Source organism: Theobroma cacao, chromosome 6 (genome assembly GCF_053813885.1).
Source record: "Theobroma cacao isolate CCN51 chromosome 6, ASM5381388v1, whole genome shotgun sequence".
NCBI lineage: Eukaryota > Viridiplantae > Streptophyta > Magnoliopsida > Malvales > Malvaceae > Theobroma > Theobroma cacao.
This window is the reverse complement of record NC_142644.1, coordinates 25,369,618-25,389,513: the sequence shown is the minus strand read 5'-3', so window position 1 is coordinate 25,389,513 and position 19,896 is coordinate 25,369,618. Positions and strand designations below refer to the sequence as shown.

The window sequence follows — 19,896 nt, the reverse complement described above, 5'->3', positions numbered from 1 at the left end:
ACAGTGAGAGGTTGATCTTTCATAAAGATTTTCATGTGCTTCCACATGCATGGAAACTAGAAGCTCCTGGATATGAATAGTTTCCCTCCATTCCTAAACAGATCATTCATGTTGGGCTTCAAGGCATATGGGTTTAACTTTCAAACTAGAACCCAAAAGCAGTCTAGTCATTGTAACCTGATGACAGTGAGTGGTGGCTGTGAGTAGGCTTAACTCATCAAGTTCCAATGATATGGTCTGTCTAGCAACTAGCAAATTGATGCTGAGAAAGGCAATAATTGGCTTTAACCATTAGAATTAAGTTGAACCAATAATCTTCCTCTCAATTTTCATGTACTTCATCTTATTTATTCTTTTATATTTGATCAATATCCAAACCTCTTGATTCAATGATCCAAATGTAAAGCAGAGGTGTTCATTGCTCAAAACTAGGGATGAGCAATTAGTCAACTTGATTCGTTATAACTAAAGATTAAATGAGGTAAATATTTTTAAAAAATTGACTAAAATCGATCAAATTAAAAAAAAAATCGAATTGTTCAAATATCGAATTGGTTTGGTTGATTCAATTTTGGATCAAAATAATCAAAATTTTATCGTTTTTGTCTTTTGTAAATTTTATTAATAATTATAAAATATACAAATATTTTGAACATAAAAAATATAATATTTATCTTTTCATTTACATAATTATATCATTTCACATAAACGATCAAATTAACATTCAAGAGTTTTATATATTTTTTATAAATTTAAAATATATATGTATATATATATATATATATATATATAAACTATTAGTTTAAGGTTTTTGTTGACTTGGTTCAAAAATTTTAAGACCGAGAATCAATCAAATAAATTAATTAAATTAAACTTTTTAAATCAATAAACTCAATGAATTAATTAAATCAAATCATTTTATCTAAATTACATTTGATTTATTACTTCGACCCAATTTTAAACATCCTTATTTAAACTTAGCTTTTTCTCTTATTTGTGGGGCCGGAGATCAAACTGAGCTCTACCAGACAGGAAGTAGGTTGGGCCTTTAGGCCTAAATAGAGAGCTCAATTCATGAGAGTAGCTGCACTCAAATGTCTGAGTCCTCTTTAGTTTGGACTCAAACTACCATTGACCCAAACCGAAAGTTCACCTTCAAATGCAATCAATCTCCGAGGGATGGAATTGTACGGAGTTTGTTTGGGGTTAAACTCAAGACGCCAGAGTCAGGACAGTGGATTCTAGACCACGGCATGAGGATAAGAGCTGGGATGCAATAAGAAAGGGCAACGTTTCAGACAGTTATTAAGCCCTTAATTGAACGGGGCCCACTTCACTCAACTGAAGCAGAAAAACATCCCGTTTCCATCCACCAATCAACACCAAGACAAATCATCCTCCTCCTCTAGCTGCCTGGTTTTGCCCACTGCTCCCTACTGTTTCCAATTCCATCGCTTGCTTCCCCTCTACTAAAAACCCAAAAGCAGCAAAGTAAGCTGTGTTTCCCTCCTGCAAAAGAAAAGAAATGGAATTTACTTCTTCTGTTCTTTAATACTAATATTTTCTTGGCTTTTCCCGTTAAGCTTTTTAGCTACCATCTGTTTCTAAAAAGGAAGAATGTTGTTACATTGTTTTGCTTTTAAATGGATAAGCGTTTTTTTGGCTTTGGACGATTGATGCCTAAAACTTTATTCTTTTTTGCTTGTTCTCTCTAAAAGGAAGATTCTATTTAATGCTTGGAGCGATTTTTCTAGAAAGAAAGAAGTTTTAGACTATATCAAAACAGTCAAGCGCACTTTAAACCAACTAATTTTGATTCAAAAAACATGTCTGCAATTAGAAGAAGAAAGCCCATCAATGAATCCGACAAAACCTCAGAAGCATCGGATTCAAAACCCCATAAGGAAAAGGAAGAAGAACAACACGGAGATGATGATGGCAGTGATAAAGACAAGAAAAAAATCCCATCCAAGATCAAGAAGAAACACGAAGAGAAACCACCGAAGTGGTCGTGTTTGGACTCGTGCTGTTGGTTCATTGGTTGCATATGCGTAACTTGGTGGCTTCTGTTGTTTCTTTACAATGCAATGCCGGCTTCATTTCCTCAGTACGTAACGGAGGCTATAACGGGGCCCTTACCGGACCCGCCTGGTGTGAAGCTGAAGAAAGAAGGGTTAAAGGCTAAGCATCCAGTGGTGTTTGTGCCAGGGATTGTGACTGGTGGGCTTGAGTTGTGGGAAGGGCGGAAGTGTGCTGAAGGGTTGTTTAGGAAGCGGTTCTGGGGTGGCACTTTTGGTGAAGTCTACAAAAGGTATTGAATTTTTGGCTGCTTGATTTTTTTGCTAGTTTTATGCTCTTTTTTTTTCTAAATCAAGGAATAATTTGGGGAAAGGAGATTTGAACTCAACTTTTTCAGCTTGGGGATAATTGTACTTATCATCGAGCTAGAACTTAGGGGTATGTTTATGGTTTTGGATAAAGGTTACTGGTCATTGAATGTTGTTTTAAGGATTGCTTGCTAATTTTGTTCAACAAGTATTGATGATTCAATGTTGCCTTTTGTGTATGTGATAAAAGGTCTAGTTAGTGAATTTTTGGTTATGTCTACGAATGGAGAGTTAATTTTGCAGTTTTGGTGTTGTACTGGTGTTTCTGATTATAGTTATGAGGTTTAGTTGATCTTGATTTTGGAACTCTGGGTCTTTTATTGGTTCTTATTGATTGCGTGTGCTTATTTACTTGTGAGTGTGAAATTTGTAAGTGCAATAGTTTTATGGAAAGTTGAAGATTGATATGTTGTTGTGACTTATGAGGATATAGGGGTATAAATGTTGAATGGAAAGTTGGAAACGTAAGTTGGTTTGTTACTTAAAGTGGCTAAGTTGCAGGCGTGATTAGTTTAATTTTGTGCAAGCTATCTTTCTCATCTGGTTTTCCCATTTGGTAGTCAGTTGATCTTCTCAATTTACTCTTCTTTTCAGCCTGATTTTGAATGTGATGTTGGGCCTTCTTGCTATCACATATGCTTGTACGATCATGAGGGCCATCAGTTTATTGTTTCCTTGCTGCTTCACATATAGGCTTTCGTGCTCTTCTTGAATTAGCAAACAAGACCTGTTGGATGGACGTCTTTACTCTTTAATTATGTACCTTTTTGCTGTTCTAAATGGAAACATGAGGTTGTGTGATGCATCAAAACAACAGAGAACAAAAAGGACCTTGTTAGATTTTCCTTTTTGGCCACAACCTGCAAGAGAGTAGTGCACTGGGTTTATCACATAAATGATATGGCTGAACAGTGCGAGCGTTGAATTTAATATCTTCTTCTTCCATGTATTTTACATGCTGAAAGCAACATTGGTGGAAGGGGCATACTCAATTAATCCATGCAAAATCTGTCACCATGATATTCCATTAAATAGCATTTTGACTTTTGTGTTAGCGGTAGTTATGTGTTTAAGTTATGGACTCTTAGCAGTGCTTGGATAATTGGTATTCTCCATGGTTTTATTGGATAATATGCAGACCTCTATGCTGGGTGGAGCACATGTCATTAGATAATGAAACTGGATTGGATCCTTGTGGTATAAGAGTGAGGCCTGTCTCTGGACTTGTGGCAGCAGATTACTTTGCTCCAGGCTATTTTGTGTGGGCAGTTCTGATTGCTAACTTGGCACGTATTGGGTATGAGGAGAAAACCATGTATATGGCTGCCTATGATTGGAGACTCTCATTTCAAAACACTGAGGTAAAGTTTCCTAAACTTGAATTTCTTGATAGCGGTCACCTAGGCAGTGGAATTAATTGATTATGAACCTTTTTTGATAATTCTGATTTTGTTTGGATTTTGACATCTTTTAATTAATCAGGCACGTGACCAAACACTAAGCCGTATTAAGAGTAATATAGAACTGATAGTGGCTACAAATGGAGGGAAAAAGGCTGTTGTCATTCCACATTCCATGGGTGTTCTGTATTTCCTACATTTCATGAAGTGGGTTGAGGCGCCTGCTCCAATGGGTGGTGGAGGTGGACCAGATTGGTGTTCTAAGCATATTAAAGCTGTGGTCAACATTGGTGGGCCATTTCTGGGTGTTCCAAAAGCAATTGCTGGGCTTTTCTCTGCTGAAGCAAAGGATATTGCAGTTGTCAGGTACCTAACAAGTATACCTTCTCAGTAGTGAACTACTTTTAGCAACTGGACAGGTATCTTATGATGTTTTGTCGAGGATCTCATCATATCTTTTCAGAACAATAACTTTGGAGTTTGGACACTGTGGAGAGAATGTGAAAGGTTTCATCAAGTATTAATTTGGTTTCTTGTGACACCACAAGTGGACCAGCATGCCTCTAAACCACATTTCTAATACACTCTAGGTTACCTTAGAAATGTTGTTTGCTGTTGAATGCTAAATATGCTAAAAACAACAATAGATCTCATTTACTTGTCACTGTCATATCATTAGTCTCTTTTTTTTTATTTTCCTCATTGTCTGTTGACAGGCCTCCTAGTCCTGCTCGTGATCTGGAGCATTCTTCCTTGTTTCTTTAGGCATTTTTTGTTTTGCAACTGTCTTTAATGCTTTATGGCTTTTATGTTCTTCTTCCTTATTTACCCCTTCTTTTTCCTTTCTGTTTTCATTTATTGATGACGACCACTTTTGAAGTCAGAGTTTACTTTCTTTGACTGATTAATTATGCAAGATGTTGGATTGATTGCAGTTGTAGTCGAGTAGAGTGGAAATTGTAGTATTTTCAGCTGGCTTTTGCCACTATCTTGCTCTAAAATAAATGACAGAATGTTGTATGGCACACTATGTGAAAAGAACAACTGCATGCAACATTTCATGGTACAAACTTTTGTTTTCTGTCATCCACCCTTTGCATGGAAATTCTAGTGATTTATTCTAATTTCTTTCATATTAGGAAGAAGTTTTCCAGTTTTTCTTGTCAAAGAACTTCCTACACTTGTCCTGGAATTCTTGAGCTAAGACATTGGTCAAATACACAAGTTACTTACTAGTTAATGATCTTAATTATCTCTGAAGTACATAATGACAATTTTATCTTTCTTACAATAGCACTAAAAATGAACCCAAAATGCAGGGCTATTGCTCCTGGTTTTTTGGATAATGATATATTTCAGCTTCAAACATTGCAACATGTGATGAGAATGAGCCGCAGTTGGGATTCAACCATGTCGATGATACCAAGAGGTGGGGACACAATATGGGGTGGTTTAGACTGGTCGCCAGAGGAAGGCTATTCTTGTGCCAAAAAAAGAGAAAGGAAGAATGACACGCAGATTGCAGAAGAAGCTGGTGTTGAAAGTGCAGTTTCTCAAACAAGAAGTGCGAAGTATGGAAGGATTATATCCTTTGGAAAAGATGTTGCTGAGGCACCTTCATCTGATGTTGAGAGGATAGACTTCAGGGTAATTTATTTTCTCCTGTAATCTAGGAGGGTTCCCTGTTAGCTTGTTGCCCAGAACAAGATCTTAAGATAACAAAAAACGAAACAGAAAACACAAGAGTCAGGCCCCAGAGTGTATTTTGGTCAGCAAAGTTTTATTGATGAATAATATGTGGAGAATAAGCACTAGTTGCCCTCAATTATAGTAACCATGGACAATTGCTTTCGAATAAAAGTGAAGATACTGGTAATGGATGGTTAACATCAAGATCAATTATTGCTTGAAACAATTCGCACGCTTAAAGGAATTAACTAAAATTATGGATTTGAAATCAGATAGAAATGTTTAACTACTAACTTATATCAAATAATTCTTGAAACATTTCTTTTGGCAAAGAGTACAATTGGTCACCATGTTGTGCTGTATGACTGCTTTGTTTTATTTAAAGTCATTGCCTTAATTTTTTAGCTTTGCAATGTTCAGGATGCTGTTAAGGGTCATAGTGCCGCAAATACCACTTGTCGAGATGTGTGGACTGAGTACCATGACATAGGATTTGGAGGTATCAATGCTGTTGCAGAGTATAAAACTTACACCGCTGAATCAATTGTTGACCTGCTTCATTTTGTTGCTCCAAAAATGATGGCACGTGGTACTGCTCATTTCTCCTATGGAATTGCTGACAATTTGGATGACCCCAAGTATAAGCACTACAAGTATTGGTCAAATCCATTGGAAACAAAGTGAGAATTCTACAACTTCATTATTTCATTTTGTTCTTGTTGCATGGTATTTGATATTCTTTTTCCCTTTTTAGTCAATTTTTGCTGTTTTATAGCTCCTTCTGCTTGTTTATCTGTAAATTGAATCTATGGCCAAGATCAAAAGCTGATAGAAAGCTTAAAGCATTATGGTAGGGTGCCTCATTTAACATTATCGATTGTTTACTTGAACTCAGTTTTCTTAATTTTCCTTTCAATTTGGGATATATGGCTGTGATGTAATCAACCTTTGCACTGGCTATGATTTTTGCTCCTCACTTATTTGACTTAGTTAATGCCTATTGCAGTTTGTAGGTTTATGCTTTTGGGTTTGTAAATGTTTGTTCATTATAACTATTCACTGTCACTTTGATTTTGCAGGTTGCCAAATGCTCCTGAGATGGAAATCTTTTCTTTATATGGAGTTGGCCTACCAACTGAAAGAGCATACATTTACAAGTTATCTCCTGCTGCTGAGTGTTATATTCCTTTTCAGATTGATACATCTGCTGATGATGAAGAGACCTGCCTGAAGGATGGTGTGTATTCTGTGGATGGAGATGAGACCGTACCAGTTTTAAGTGCAGGTTTTATGTGTGCTAAAGGTTGGCGGGGTAAAACCAGGTTCAATCCTTCTGGAATTCGAACATATATTAGAGAATACAGCCATTCTCCTCCGGCCAACCTATTGGAGGGGCGTGGTACCCTTAGTGGTGCTCATGTTGATATAATGGGAAATTTTGCATTAATTGAGGATGTTATAAGGGTCGCAGCTGGGGCTTCAGGTGAAGAATTGGGAGGGGATCAAGTTTATTCTAATATCTTTAACTGGTCTGAGAAGATAGACTTGCAATTATAACTTTCACTGGTACATACTCTCCCCCGTCCTCTTTTTCCAGTTCCAATGTTGTTCTAAGTTTCAACTGTCTGATCCATACTTTTACCTCCACATCTATTCTTTCCATTTAAATTTACAACCACGATATTCTGTGTCTGGTATTTTGTTCTTACCATTTTCATTGCAGCATTCTATCTGAGCTCTGGATTGACACAAATTTCTCCTTTATATACATACATATATATATATATATATATGTAATTATTCAAATTCAATGGTGTAATAGATCTTGCTAATTTAATGAGGTCTTCTAATTTTCATTTGAAAAACCAACTTTGAAGTTGACTATGCAATGCTGGGTGATCATACATAGCTATTCTGTCTATGAGGAGCTGGCTGAAAATTTTTTACCTGATTTCTTTTTCATTTTTGCACATGTGCAGGAGATTCTGAGTCCAGAATATTCTCCAGGTGGTGTGGTGAAATGGCTGCTTTTTTTACTTGTGTGTTCCCTGACCAAATGACTATAAAGTGAATTATCATTTTCCTTGTATGCATTTGGGGAGTGATTGGTTGGTAGTCTCTTTTAAGTCTGGTTATTGGTTTGTATATCTCATTGTATGAGGAAAGTGCTAGAGCTATTTGTTCCCCTCATATCATTTAAACTGTAACATAATTTTAACAAATTGTATTAGCAATTATTTATTAAATTTTTTCAAGTTTTTAAAACTGGTTTAAATTCACAAAGGAATTTTCATTTCTTTTAAAATGGAACCTTTTGTTAGCAGTTGAACCTTTTGTGATGTATGATGATTGTATATCCTAGCTCATGGTACTTGTAGGCTCTTTGATGTGGATTTGCCATTGGTTTCACAACCAAATATGATGTTATCAAGATTCAAATTAGGCTCATCAAACTCCCAGTCTCATGTGGCAGGATAACAAAATTCCGAAAAAGAAAGGCTAATCTCTGATGCTGCAAACATTGTGGTAGACTGGTAGTTGCATGGGATAAGTTAATACCAATCTCGTTTAAGGTGTTCCCTGTCTTAGAGCAGCATGAGAATTCTTGCTAGGAAAAAGCCTCTAATATTGTCTCCACTTTCCAAGTAATTGAACCTTACTGCTATGGAGAGTTGAGAACCTCCGAAATGAATAGAACATGCTGGCTTCATATTCCATCCTGCATGTAGTTGTTCATCACAGTTACAAAGTTACAACATCTGCTGCTTGGAATCTGTTGACCCTAAAGCTGAAACATCCAAAATGTGTCATCATATCTTTTCCAACAGAGAAAGGAGAATAAAGAGTGGATGCACATTTTTGGCATATGGAGTCCAAGTCACAAATGCCCTTTTGTCATTTGTCAAAGCCCTTGGACACACCATGAACTCGTTTGAAAAAAGTGCCACTCATCCCCATTGAGACCTGTGGATTATTCGTCAACTAGCTTTTTCCTACTTTTAGTAGGTTCTCTTAATTTTGGGCACCTCATAAAAATTAGTACAAACTACTTTTTGACCAAAGAAGATGTGGAGGAATGTGGGAGACTGTCGATGCATAATAAATCCAGTCATTTCAGTTTGAAAGAAATGATTTCTTTATCTCAATTTGAAGGAGGGGTGGCTTCAATTCGTAATTAGATGAAATGTTATAAGAGATTTTTAATTTAAATATTGATAATTATTTATCGATATTATTTCGAGATAAGTAAATAATTGATTTTGATTTGATTCTTTGTATTTTTATAGGTAAAAATATTCACTAAGTTTCTATATTCATGTATTTTGTTTAATTTAATTCTTGTATTCAATATCGAAGCAGTTTAATTCATTGATTTTGAAATTGTTTTAATTTAGTTTTTTTCTTGTAACGGTATTCAATTCTGTAGTTAAAAAGATGATGTCATTATTGACATCAACATTAAGGTGGTATATTTTGGTGATATGACATGTCAAGTGACACGACATGATGATGTGATAATGTCACATGGCACTAATATGGCAACGTGGTAATTTTGATGTAGCATTGACATGTTCGCATGTCAATACCACGCAGTTGATCAAAAATTAAAAAAAAAAAAATTTTTTTGTCTCGTCGACTAAATTAAACAAAAATATATAGTACACGGATTAAATTAAACAAAATTGATATGTTGAGGAATTAAATTGAAAAAATTATTTGAAAAATATAAATATTTTAAGTAGATGATAAATATACTTATCAATAAGTTAAATATTTTAAGTGTAAAAGATTTATAGTGTTAAAAAATATATATATAAATATTTTTTTACTTATTATTTAATTCTATAATATATAAATTAATTTATCTTTTTTTTACAAAAATTAAGTTTAAATTCTCATTCTATAAAAAAAATTTTAAAAAAATATCATACCTAAAGTAAAATTTAGATGAATAACTTGTATTATATTGAAATAAAATAATATAAAAAGACTAAATAATTTTTTTTTCTATTTATAATAGTATAAAAATTTGAAATTTATTTAACTTAATTTTTAATTTGAGTTGAACTCAAATTGGTAAAATAGGTTGATTTAGTTACAACTTTCAAAACTTACAAATACATGTTCTTTTGAAATTATTCAACCTTTACCCAATTTACCTTTCATTTAAATTTACTCAAAATTTCTTATAAAATGATTCTATTTAAGTTCAAATACCACAATCGAATTTTGCTAAATTTAAATTTAAATTATTAATTTAGATTTACAAAAAATTTGTAAATACAAAATAAAATTATACAAATATTTACAATTATATTTATCTCTATTACCATAAATGCAATATTTAATCTAAGAAATTTCAACCTAAAAAAATATAATTTGAAATATTAAATAAAATAAAAACATAAAAAATAAATAAAAAATTGAAAGAGCAAGGCAGCTTAGATTCTATGACTATAATAAGAGGTTTGTCAAACCCAAATTAAATAAGTCAGAATGAAGAATTATTTTTATAATCATTGTTAACTCCATATCTCTCTCTTTCAGTATTTTAAAAGAAAAAAACTAAATTAACATATTTTGCTAATTTAAGTTCAGCTCAAGTTAAAAATTAAGTAAAATAAATTTTAAATTATTGTACTGTTATAAATAAAAAATTTTATTTAATCTTTTTATATTATTTTATTATAATATAATGCAAGTTGTTCGTTTAAATTTGATTTTAGGTATGAAATTTTTTTCAAAATTTTTTTATAAAAAGAGAATTCATACTTAATTTTTACAAAAAAGATAAATTAATGTACATATTTTAGAATCAAATAATCAAATAAGAAAATATTTATATATATTTTTTAATATCATAAATATTTTACACTTAAATATTTAGGTTATTAATAAGTACACTAATCATCTACTTAAATATTTATACTTTTCAAATATTTTTTTTAATATAGTCTCTTAACATTTTAATTTTGTTTAATTTAGTTTCTATATTATATATTTTTGTTCAATTTAATTCGCATGATATAGCCAAAAAAATTTTTTTAAAAAATCTTTGATCTGTTATGTGGCACTAACATTAGCATTGCCACGTCATCATATCAGTGCCACATGACATTACCACATTATCATGTTGATGTCACGTCACCAAAATATACCACATAAGTGTTAATGTCGACGCTGCCGTTAAAGGAAGAGATTAAATTGAAACAATTTCTAATATTAAGAAACTAAATTATTTTTATTTTGAGTATATAGATTAAATTGAACAAAATATATGAATATAAAAACTTGATGAGTATTTTGACTATTTTTAAATTACAAATAATTTTAAGCAATTTTGTTTTTAAACAGTAATTAAAATATATATTATTTTTCCTCTCAAATTGAAATTCAAATTAAAAAAAAAAAAAGCAACATATGAGCTCGATTGTCTACTTTGAGTAAAATGTTACTACAACAATTATTTTAAGTTTGAATCATTTAGTAGTTTTAATTAACTGCATCCAAACCAAACCATTGTGTATATTTACATGAGCCATTGAATTTCTTCATATTTTGATTATTTTTCTACTCTCAATAGTCAATATTTTAGGAAAAAATAAGGAAAATTAAGAAACTGACAATAGCCAATAAGCGTACAGGACCTACGTCGTTACCATGCAGCCGGGAGGAGTGAATCATAGCACTTGCCTGTCATAAAATCTTTCAATTCACAATTTCTCCCATGCTACCCTTTTTCTCTCGCCCATTTTCTCTTCAAATTAAAAAAAAGAAGAGAATTCACAAAAAAAGAAAAGAAAAAAACACTTCTGAAACTCTCCGTTCTCTCTCTCGATCACAATCGAGAGCCCTCCCTTTTCCCTCTCTTCCTTCCGAGCTTCGATCTCTCTCTTCCCCTTTTCGAAACCCTTGTTTAAAACCCTCACTCGTTAACCCTAACTCACTGAGTCCGAATCCCTTTCCTCCCAACTCCGATAATTATCGCTTTTCTACCGATATTATCGATTAATTGAGCTTATTACGGTAAGGATCGCGCTCCCTCTTTTTTTTATTACTCTCCAATTTCATTTTATTATCGTTTTTCTGTTGCTCTTTAAAAAATTTGAACGCGAATGCACTTAAGAGTTATATTTTTAGGGTTACTTGGCCGCTGTTATAGTTTCTAATTTAGGGTTTTAGAGATGAAAGTTTTTTGTGTGTTAATTTTACATTGATTTTAACTCTGTAATTGACGTTTATATCTTATTTGGATGTGCTTTGATTTGATTGCTTAGTTAAAATATTTTCATACACTTGCGTTTAGACATTTCCATTTCTAGCTTGCTTCTTTCAGTTTGAGGTTGTTCTTAGCTAATTTGATGAACGAAGTCTCGCTTCCTCTTTGATGCAGGTATATTTATCACGACTCTCAAGAAGCTTTTGGGTGGTGCCACGGATACGAGGTAGCTTTCTTGTTTCCTTTTCAGTGGGCTGATAAGTAGTTGTGTGTTTTGAGGTTATCTTAAATGACAAGTTTTTGTTTATAAGTACTAAAAGTCTTTGATGGGACTTATTTTGTGTTGCAATGTATTTGTGTATATATTGAAGCCAGTATAGCTATAGCAGTTATAATAATTTATTTAGACATTAAATTCCGAATTTTTCTTTGGTTAGATTCAACTTGATGTTACACATGTACCCTTTTTGGGGGAGCTATTGCTGTATTAAATTTGCTGATTGAAATGCAATCTGTCAACTTCTAACTAAACAGCGGTGACTGGTTTCTCCATTTAGGGTCTGTTGCCTATTTTTGGTACCTCAATCATAAATTGATTAGGTAAAATGCATCTCTCTGTCAGGCCAAAGATTTGAAGTTTTAAGCTACAAAAGTTTTGGGCGCTTACTTGATTGTTTTGAACATTAGCTCAACTATTGTTTAGAAGTATGGGCTGATATCCTTCACAAGTTGACTAAGCCTGGCTGTTTTTTCAAACTTCTGCTTGTATTGTTCTGTGCTATATTCTCAGCCAATATGTTTGTATACTTCTACTATTTCTTGCTTCATGCAGTTTGTTTTGCATTATCCTGATCTTAATTTCTTTTGATTGCTAATTATGTCTTATGAAATTCCTTTAAGCAAGCTAAAACCCTTTTTTTAGGCTAGAAGATAAGGAATTTCTTCTTTAGCAACTATTTATCCCTCTTGACATGGGAGCTTTGGTGCTGCCTGTGAATGAGGTTAACTTGTAGGTTGAGATGACTATACATATTGTTGGTGACATCTTTAAGAGTTAAGAAGACAGGATTCAGGGGTCTCTTATGTAGTTTGAATAATTGATGAGATTTCCATATATATAACAAATCAAGGTGAAAAAGTTTTGAATTAACGATTCCAGGATAGGGTATATTTGGTGGATTCTTAAAGCTTGGGGCAGTGCCGATCTGGAGGATAAAAGTTATAAAGTCAATGAGATGAAATGAGAGGCAAGAATTTTTAGCATTGGTGTGGCTGCCCAATATAGGCACATTGCTTTTTCATTTGTTTATGGAACGCATGCGTGCATGGGTTTCATGGAAAAACAACAAGGCAGAGGAGATACCCTCTGTTATTGGTGTAACTTTAGAATTAATTGTCTGCTGGTTTCTAAAGCCACTTAAGTATTGTTAAACTAAAAAAATTAAGTGCTATTGTCTTAGAATTGGATTTTAGGAGCATTGAATTTATACTTTAAAAACTTATTCTTTAGGTTTTTTTTTTCCCTTCCGAGATGAATATGCAACAAGTTGTGCTGCCAAAATCTTCTGCTAATGGATTTGGCCGTCGAAGAGTTGATAGAGAGGTTGGGGCTAGGTTGGAGAATAAGGGGCAGTCTGGAAAATCCAATCAAGGAAGAATGCAAACTACAGGTGAACATTCTCTGACGTGAATTTCTTTATTATTGTATCATATTCTTCATCTAGTACTACTTGGTATAGGTGCACTGGCTGGCGGGAAGACTGGTGGTTATGAGAGTTCTTGCCGTGATCGGTTAGTTTATCTGACAACATGTCTTATTGGGCATCCGGTGGAAGTCCATGTGAAAAGTGGATCAATATACACTGGAATATTTCATGCAACTGATGCAGAAAAAGATTTTGGTATGGTCTTTTATTTAAAGTGATTTTGCTTCTGTAATTAGTTTTATAAATTGGTTTTGGTTCTATTAGAATGCTTGTGCAAATAGGTAGAACTTTGAAATAAAATGATTCAACTTCTCAACATCCAATCCCATGCCTCTTCAGGAATCATCTTGAAAATGGCTCGCTTGGTAAAAGATGGTACTTTGCGAGGACAGAAGGCTATTGCAGAGTTTGTTAGCAAGGCACCCTCAAAGATTTTAATTATACCAGCCAAAGAACTTGTGCAAGTTATAGCAAAGGTTTTGCTCATGTTCTTGTTTTTACAGTTCCATCTCTAGTTCAGTTGCCAGTTAGAAATGAAATTTCAAGTAGTTTATGTAGGGTTACATAAGCTGTAAAGAGTGTGTTTTAGTTAGATAATTGTGAATGGTACTTTAAATATTTAAAACTTGGTTAAAACAAAATGCGTCCAATTTCATCTCTCTTTTTTTTTTTTCTCAATTTTAATTTGGTTTTCAAAAAATGATTCCAGGATGTGGCTGTAACCAGGGATGGATTTGCAAGTGAGCTCCAACCTGAAAAACATCTGGAAATTTTGATAGATTCTGCGATATCACAATCCCGTCATGTTGAGGTGGAGAGGGAGTTGGAGCGTTGGGTTCCTGACGAAGATGATCCACAGTGTCCTGAACTAGAAAATATTTTTGACGGTCCATGGAATAGGTTACTATAAAGTTCTCTCCTTTTAAAAATATATCTTGCATACTTTTATTGTTCATACAACTTAATTACTTCACCCCGCATGCATCTAAATTGTTTTTATTATTTCTACTGCAATCACTCTTTCTGTGTGTTAGACTTGATTACTTTGTTTGTAACTATTTTTCCTTGTTATTTTCCATTAAGAAATTGCCTGGAAAAAGGATTGTTGTTGGGAATTTTGTGATGTGATATTACTCAGGGAAATGTTGTTTGAATGGCTTTAATATTGAGGAATCAATGATATCAACAAAAACATGATTTTTGAATAGATTTTTGTTTCTGCATGACTAGTATAATATGGAGGTGCTGTTTGAGATTTGAGTTTGTTATTTTAATCTGGCATGTCAAGAAATTATAAAATTCTTTTGTGTCCTTGATGGGCTAATTGCTGCAATAATGAGGTGGAGTGTGATTTTGTTGCCAGTGATAGAAGGGTTTTTGAGCTATAAAGAAAGGTACTGACAGCATTTGTTGAGATCTTGTAGTACATCTTTCCACTTTAGGTGATCATTTTGTGTTTTTCATTTTCTTTCTGTTTTTTCCACTTAATTTCTGTAATGTTATATACTTGCACTGTTAGGAACTGGAATCAGTTTGAAACCAATCAAAAGCTATTTGGTGTAAAAAGTACTTTTAATGAGGAACTTTACACAACAAAACTTGAGAGAGGTCCTCAAATGAGAGAGTTGGAGAAGGAAGCAATGAGAATAGCAAGAGAGATTGAGGGTGAGGAGACTCAGGACCTTCATTTAGCAGAGGTAACGTTTTCATAATTTTATTGTTTACCTCTTAAGTTCTTTTATTGGTTAATTTGTCTTGTAAAATTTCTTACGTTTTGCATATTGAATTTTCACCAGGAGAGAGGCTTTCATCTTCATGATAATTTTGATATTGATGAGGAGATGAGGTTCTCCTCAGTCTACAGGGGTAGAGGGGTTGATGATAGTGGTTATGAGGAAGACGAGGACATAATGTTGGATTCCCACAACAGTGAGACCTTCGGAGATTCTTCTGGTTCTGTCAGTAAAAGGCCTGCTGATTTGACCAGTTTGCAAAGCATTGATGGAGCTCGAGTGTCATCAAGCCCTTTCTTAATGGTAGTTATTGACCTGCGGAATCTGAGATGTTCTAGTTCTTTATTTGTTGATTGCAAATATATATTGTGATTAGTTGTATCTAATTTTATAACAATTTTTAGGTTGGTGTCCTTTTTTCTTTTTCTTCTAATGGTAAATTAGGCAATCATCTCTACATATGATTGAGATTATACACAAGATAACAATTTGGCCTTGGCTTATATTGTCTCTAGGAGATTATTGAATTCTAATGCAAGGCACATTTCTAAATAAAATCTTACTTAATGACTTTTATATTAAGTTTGGAGGCTTTGAATGTTATAAAAAATATATTTTATCTAAGTATGAGGGCTTGCTTTATGAGTTGGCTTTTTTTGGCCTAAGTGACTATTTGTGCAGAATTATATTTCCTTTTGTGATTGTGAATATTATCATGTTGAGAGTAGTTATATTGAGAGGCATCAGAATGAGTGGTTATTCTGTTCCGCCAACAGTTTGGGATCAGGTTCCATTTTCAATGGGAAAATGTATTCGTTTCCTTAGAAGGAAAAATATGGGTTGAGAAGGTTGTTAAGGAAAGGGTTTGTGCACTGCCAGTACCCCGAAAGAGGCGAAATAAAATTACAAGACTGGAATCATCATTAGTTTTGATTTTCTTGATGAATCAAATTGGCTATTGGATATTATGGTGAGATATATATTTTCCTAGTGGTTCTATACTCAATTTTTGATCTAGACAGATTTTCATTTGATGATGAATTGGTTTTGGAGGTGGAATACTGGGGTATGGGGGTGGGGGTTTGCAGCTACTATTTGTAATGCTTACTGAAATTGATCATAAGTGACATTAGATGGAACTGCTGTAAAGGAGAAAGTGTACTTGAGCAGGTTCACATGCATTATAGTTTGCTATTCTGTATTCTTTCAACTATAACTTAAATGAAGTGAATCTTAATTTGCTTGTTGACAAGATTGGGGAGATTGAGTATTCAGGATGTTGCCAAAATGCTAATGGAATTTTGAATGCAGAAGGAGCTGATAATCTGACTAGGAGTAGAGAGCTTAAGGTCTTTAGGTTGGTTGTTGGAAGTAAAAAAGTATAAGTGCCATGCATGTGCCACTTTGGACTACATTTTTTGAGATGGAATCACAGATTATATATGTTTAATTGAAGCTTCTGACTGTGTAGTTATTATGTGAATTTCTTCTGCTTTTGTGCACGTTTTATTGATTCTGGATCATAGATCTTGTGGCTAAAGATTTTTTTTAGTGCACTACAAAAGATAATTGTACTATATAACATGTTTGTTTGTGTTTGAATTTACTCCTTTTTGTGATCCTTTCCCTTTATAATATACTCCTATTTTTTTGGTTTGTAGGATGAGGCGCCATCTTCTCAAGCAGCCATTGGCACAGATTTGAACCACTCAGGCTTTAATGATCAGGCCAGACAGCTGGCCTCTGAACTTCCTTCTAAAAGTTTCTCCGTCTCTGGCAGTGAAAGCAGGTCTTTTATCTTTTTCCTTTTTGACATGCAAACATTATGTATATTTGCTGATATATTTTGATTACTTGTTTCTGTCAGTGTAAGGAAATATTAGAAGTAATTACTATAAGAAATCATTTCTTCAGACATATTATAGGTGTTAGCTCTTTATTTTTCTTAATTTAAACACTTGTAATGTAGGATCCAAGACAATTTGCTTGGTGAACTTGGAGGAAGCAGTAATGCTAAAGAGTTTGCTGAAAAGCAGTCTGTAAGTTTAACTTCCATAGATAAGCAAATCTTGTACAGTGAATGTGGAGCTCCTTGTTTTGTTCCTTTAACTTGCATAACTGATTCATATCTCCGTTGCAGCTCCTTGTTCTACTGCTTCTAGTCTATTTGCTTCTAATCTGCATGTTTTCTGTTTGAATTCCTGTTTAAATGCAGCCATCTGAGGACCTGCAATTGTCAAACTCTATCGGTGAGTATGCATTACTACCTGGATGCCTGCTTAGTAGCCTATAAAATAGGAACTGCAATTGTCTTTTTGTTATTTTGTACCCTATCAACTGCACTTAGTATTGCTGCTGCAGCTAGTTGTTTCAATATGCTGACCATTGAGCAATTTGTAATACAGATTCTCAGTCATTATTGAATGACAAGATTGATGAGTCTGATAAAGGGGGGACATCTGCAAATCCTACTACTCATGCTCCATCTAATTCTTTGTCAAAGTTTAGTGAAAAACCAAGTTCTTCTGGTGAACTCTCAGAGGGTCCAGCTTCTAGCAAAATAGCTGGTGAAATACAATCTGTAAACTCCCGTGGACGACCTAGTAGTTCTACATCATCAAATTCAGATTATGTTGGTGCTGTATCAGCATCTAGTGGCCCTGGCTTATCACCAACTTCATCAATGGGGTCATTAGCCTCTGAGAAGTCAACACTGAATCCCCATGCAAAGGTGTATTATCTTTCTTTCTTTTATTTTCCCTTTCAGGTGCATGATAAGCCGATTCCAACACAGATGAAGTTAAAAACTATGAAGACTATCAACTGTTCTTTTGTGTACTTTAAGTTGATTTGTTGCTTTCCTTTGGTTGTCTTTTCACTCATCTAACATCCTTAAGGATGATCAGGAATTCAAACTCAACCCTAATGCAAAGAGTTTCACACCATCTCAATCGCCTGTGAGGCCTCCATCCCCAGTGTCTGATGGTTCCTTCTACTATCCAACGCAAATGTCTCCTGTACCACATATGCACATGCCTGTTAGTTTTGGGGTAAGTTACTTAAAAGTAATTGCATTTTTTGTGAACACTGATTTTGCAAGGAAGAAATGCAACTGACCTGCAACTATTGTGTTAGGGCTTTCTTTTTCTTCAAATTTATCAATCTAAAAGCTCTTGATGTAGCTAGCTTACTGAAATTAATAAAATCTTGTTTCCTAATGTTTTCCTTTGGTTACTTATGCATCAGTTAATGCTGGACCTCTGAGTTATGAGGAGAGCTTTTATACAGTTGCATTGAATCTTTAGTAGCACTTCTTACACCATCATGATAACACTTTCAAGGAAACATTAAATAATATAGAAACATAGCACATTTGTTTTTCCATGTTTCCTGTTATAATATCTGTGTGGGTTGATGGTTTAGGTGGGGTTAAGTTAGGTTGATTTGACTGAGTATGGAAAAAATATTACCTGGGTTTAACCTACCTTTATCTCAGGTCAATAGGATACTCACTAAAACCTGTGACTTCATTTTACATTAATAATCTTTGTATTCAGTAATGTTTTACGGGATGAACTTAAATTCAGCAGCATGTATTTTAACAAAAGAGATGGGAAACTTTGGTATATGTTCTTAGCTATTAAGATTGACTTTCATTCTGACACCTGGTGCTTAAATTCGTTATAGATTTTTTTTTTCTTTTTCAATCCAAAATGTAATGTGGTTAGTCTATCTGTGTATTGTCATTGATGATCACATGGTTTTTGCAGATTGGACCTTCCTTTCCTGGGCACCAGCATGTTATATTCAATCCACAGGTGGCACCAATACAATCACCGCAAGCATATTTCCATCCAAATGGACCTCAGGTGCAACCTTACCATTAATTTATTATTATCTTGATTGACGCATGTTGATATACTTATTTATTATTTATATTCTTCAAACTTGCAGTATGGGCAGCAGATGCTTCTTGGGCAACGGCAACTGGTGTACTATCAACCTGTAAGTGGTTCTGAAAATTTTGAGTTTATGTAGTGTTTCATATATCTTTAGCTTGATGATATGACACTCTTTAAGTTAGCATAATAGAAACACTCCCATTTATTACTTGTATGGTTCTGAATGATGCTTCCTGGAGAATTCTGTTGATAAGAATTTTTGTGAAACTTTTTGTCAACTGAGTGCAAGACTTCGTCTCTTTCCTGAGGAGGGTGAATACCGTGAGTAACATTTAGATCAGTTTCTTCTTTTTATTTGAAGAAAAAATACTAAAATAAAAATGAAAGCCTTTGTTTTTGGTGTTTAATTTGTTATCTAGAAGAATTCCACATGTTTGGAATCTTGATGGAACTGAAACCGTCTTTTGCAGGAAATGCAATTCAAAGGACGGGAATATTAACCAGTTAGTTTGCTGACAGCATTCTTGGGAGCTCTGCTCTGCTCGAAAAGAATAAACTTTTGAGAGACTGCTTGGATCAATTTTCTCAAAACAAAGCCTAGCGGTCCAAGAAAGATCCTATAGGTCTTGATCGCCCCATGTTCCAGGGAATGTTTACTCATGGTGGGAGATAAATTTTATAACCTTGTATGCTTCATTCACATCATGACTTTGGATTTCTAGCTTTTCTTAACTAACCTGTACTTTTCCTGATTGGTTGTTTTAATATTGATAGTTTTGGATCAATTTGTGGTGCAAAAATAGTATTGCCATCAATATTATTTTCCATTTATTTTATTTTCCTGGGATCTATCTGTGTG

The 19,896-nt window shown here is 33.9% G+C and overlaps 2 protein-coding genes and 1 non-coding gene across 7 annotated transcripts; 2 read left to right on the top strand and 1 right to left on the bottom strand.

The window, feature by feature from the left end:
• The first annotated feature begins 1,349 nt into the window (after positions 1-1,349).
• Positions 1,350-7,741, top strand: LOC18596196 (phospholipid:diacylglycerol acyltransferase 1-like). Its single transcript, XM_007024517.3, has 7 exons — positions 1,350-2,311; positions 3,526-3,748; positions 3,870-4,153; positions 5,107-5,434; positions 5,897-6,156; positions 6,556-7,042; positions 7,456-7,741. Exons 1-6 carry the CDS (start codon positions 1,827-1,829, stop codon positions 7,031-7,033), a joined length of 2,058 nt encoding a protein of 685 aa, XP_007024579.2. The 5' UTR covers positions 1,350-1,826; the 3' UTR covers positions 7,034-7,042; positions 7,456-7,741.
• Positions 7,742-9,913: 2,172 nt separating this feature from the next.
• LOC148762225 (small nucleolar RNA snoR8a) lies at positions 9,914-10,006 on the bottom strand. The gene has a single exon (XR_016027264.1). It is a non-coding gene; the product is annotated as a small nucleolar RNA snoR8a (small nucleolar RNA).
• A 1,203-nt stretch (positions 10,007-11,209) lies between these two features.
• On the top strand, positions 11,210-19,873 carry LOC18596195 (polyadenylate-binding protein-interacting protein 3). Of its 5 annotated transcripts, XM_088807441.1 has the most exons (18): positions 11,210-11,503; positions 11,871-11,922; positions 12,856-12,943; positions 13,207-13,366; positions 13,436-13,597; positions 13,742-13,878; positions 14,112-14,302; positions 14,922-15,099; positions 15,199-15,438; positions 16,797-16,924; positions 17,105-17,174; positions 17,351-17,384; positions 17,541-17,866; positions 18,042-18,185; positions 18,906-19,004; positions 19,090-19,140; positions 19,277-19,358; positions 19,508-19,873. In XM_088807441.1, the coding sequence occupies exons 4-18, from the start codon at positions 13,228-13,230 to the stop codon at positions 19,543-19,545; spliced, it is 2,019 nt and encodes a 672-aa protein (XP_088663567.1). In that variant the 5' UTR covers positions 11,210-11,503; positions 11,871-11,922; positions 12,856-12,943; positions 13,207-13,227; the 3' UTR covers positions 19,546-19,873. The 5 variants fall into 5 exon arrangements, with proteins under 5 accessions (XP_088663567.1, XP_017979062.1, XP_017979061.1 ...); XM_018123573.2 differs by lacking the exon at positions 12,856-12,943 and having other exon boundaries at positions 13,228-13,366; XM_018123572.2 differs by lacking the exon at positions 12,856-12,943.
• Positions 19,874-19,896: the final 23 nt, after the last annotated feature.

Coding starts and splice junctions, on each gene's coding strand:
- LOC18596196 (XM_007024517.3), top strand. CDS start 1,827: ATGTCTGCAATTAGAAGAAGAAAGCCCATCAATGAATCCGACAAAACC. Junction 4,154..5,106: donor AAGGATATTGCAGTTGTCAG/GTACCTAACAAG, acceptor CCCAAAATGCAG/GGCTATTGCTCCTGGTTTTT. Junction 5,435..5,896: donor TTGAGAGGATAGACTTCAGG/GTAATTTATTTT, acceptor TGCAATGTTCAG/GATGCTGTTAAGGGTCATAG.
- LOC18596195 (XM_018123573.2), top strand. CDS start 13,228: ATGAATATGCAACAAGTTGTGCTGCCAAAATCTTCTGCTAATGGATTT. Junction 16,925..17,104: donor GTCTCTGGCAGTGAAAGCAG/GTCTTTTATCTT, acceptor CTTGTAATGTAG/GATCCAAGACAATTTGCTTG. Junction 17,175..17,350: donor AGTTTGCTGAAAAGCAGTCT/GTAAGTTTAACT, acceptor GTTTAAATGCAG/CCATCTGAGGACCTGCAATT.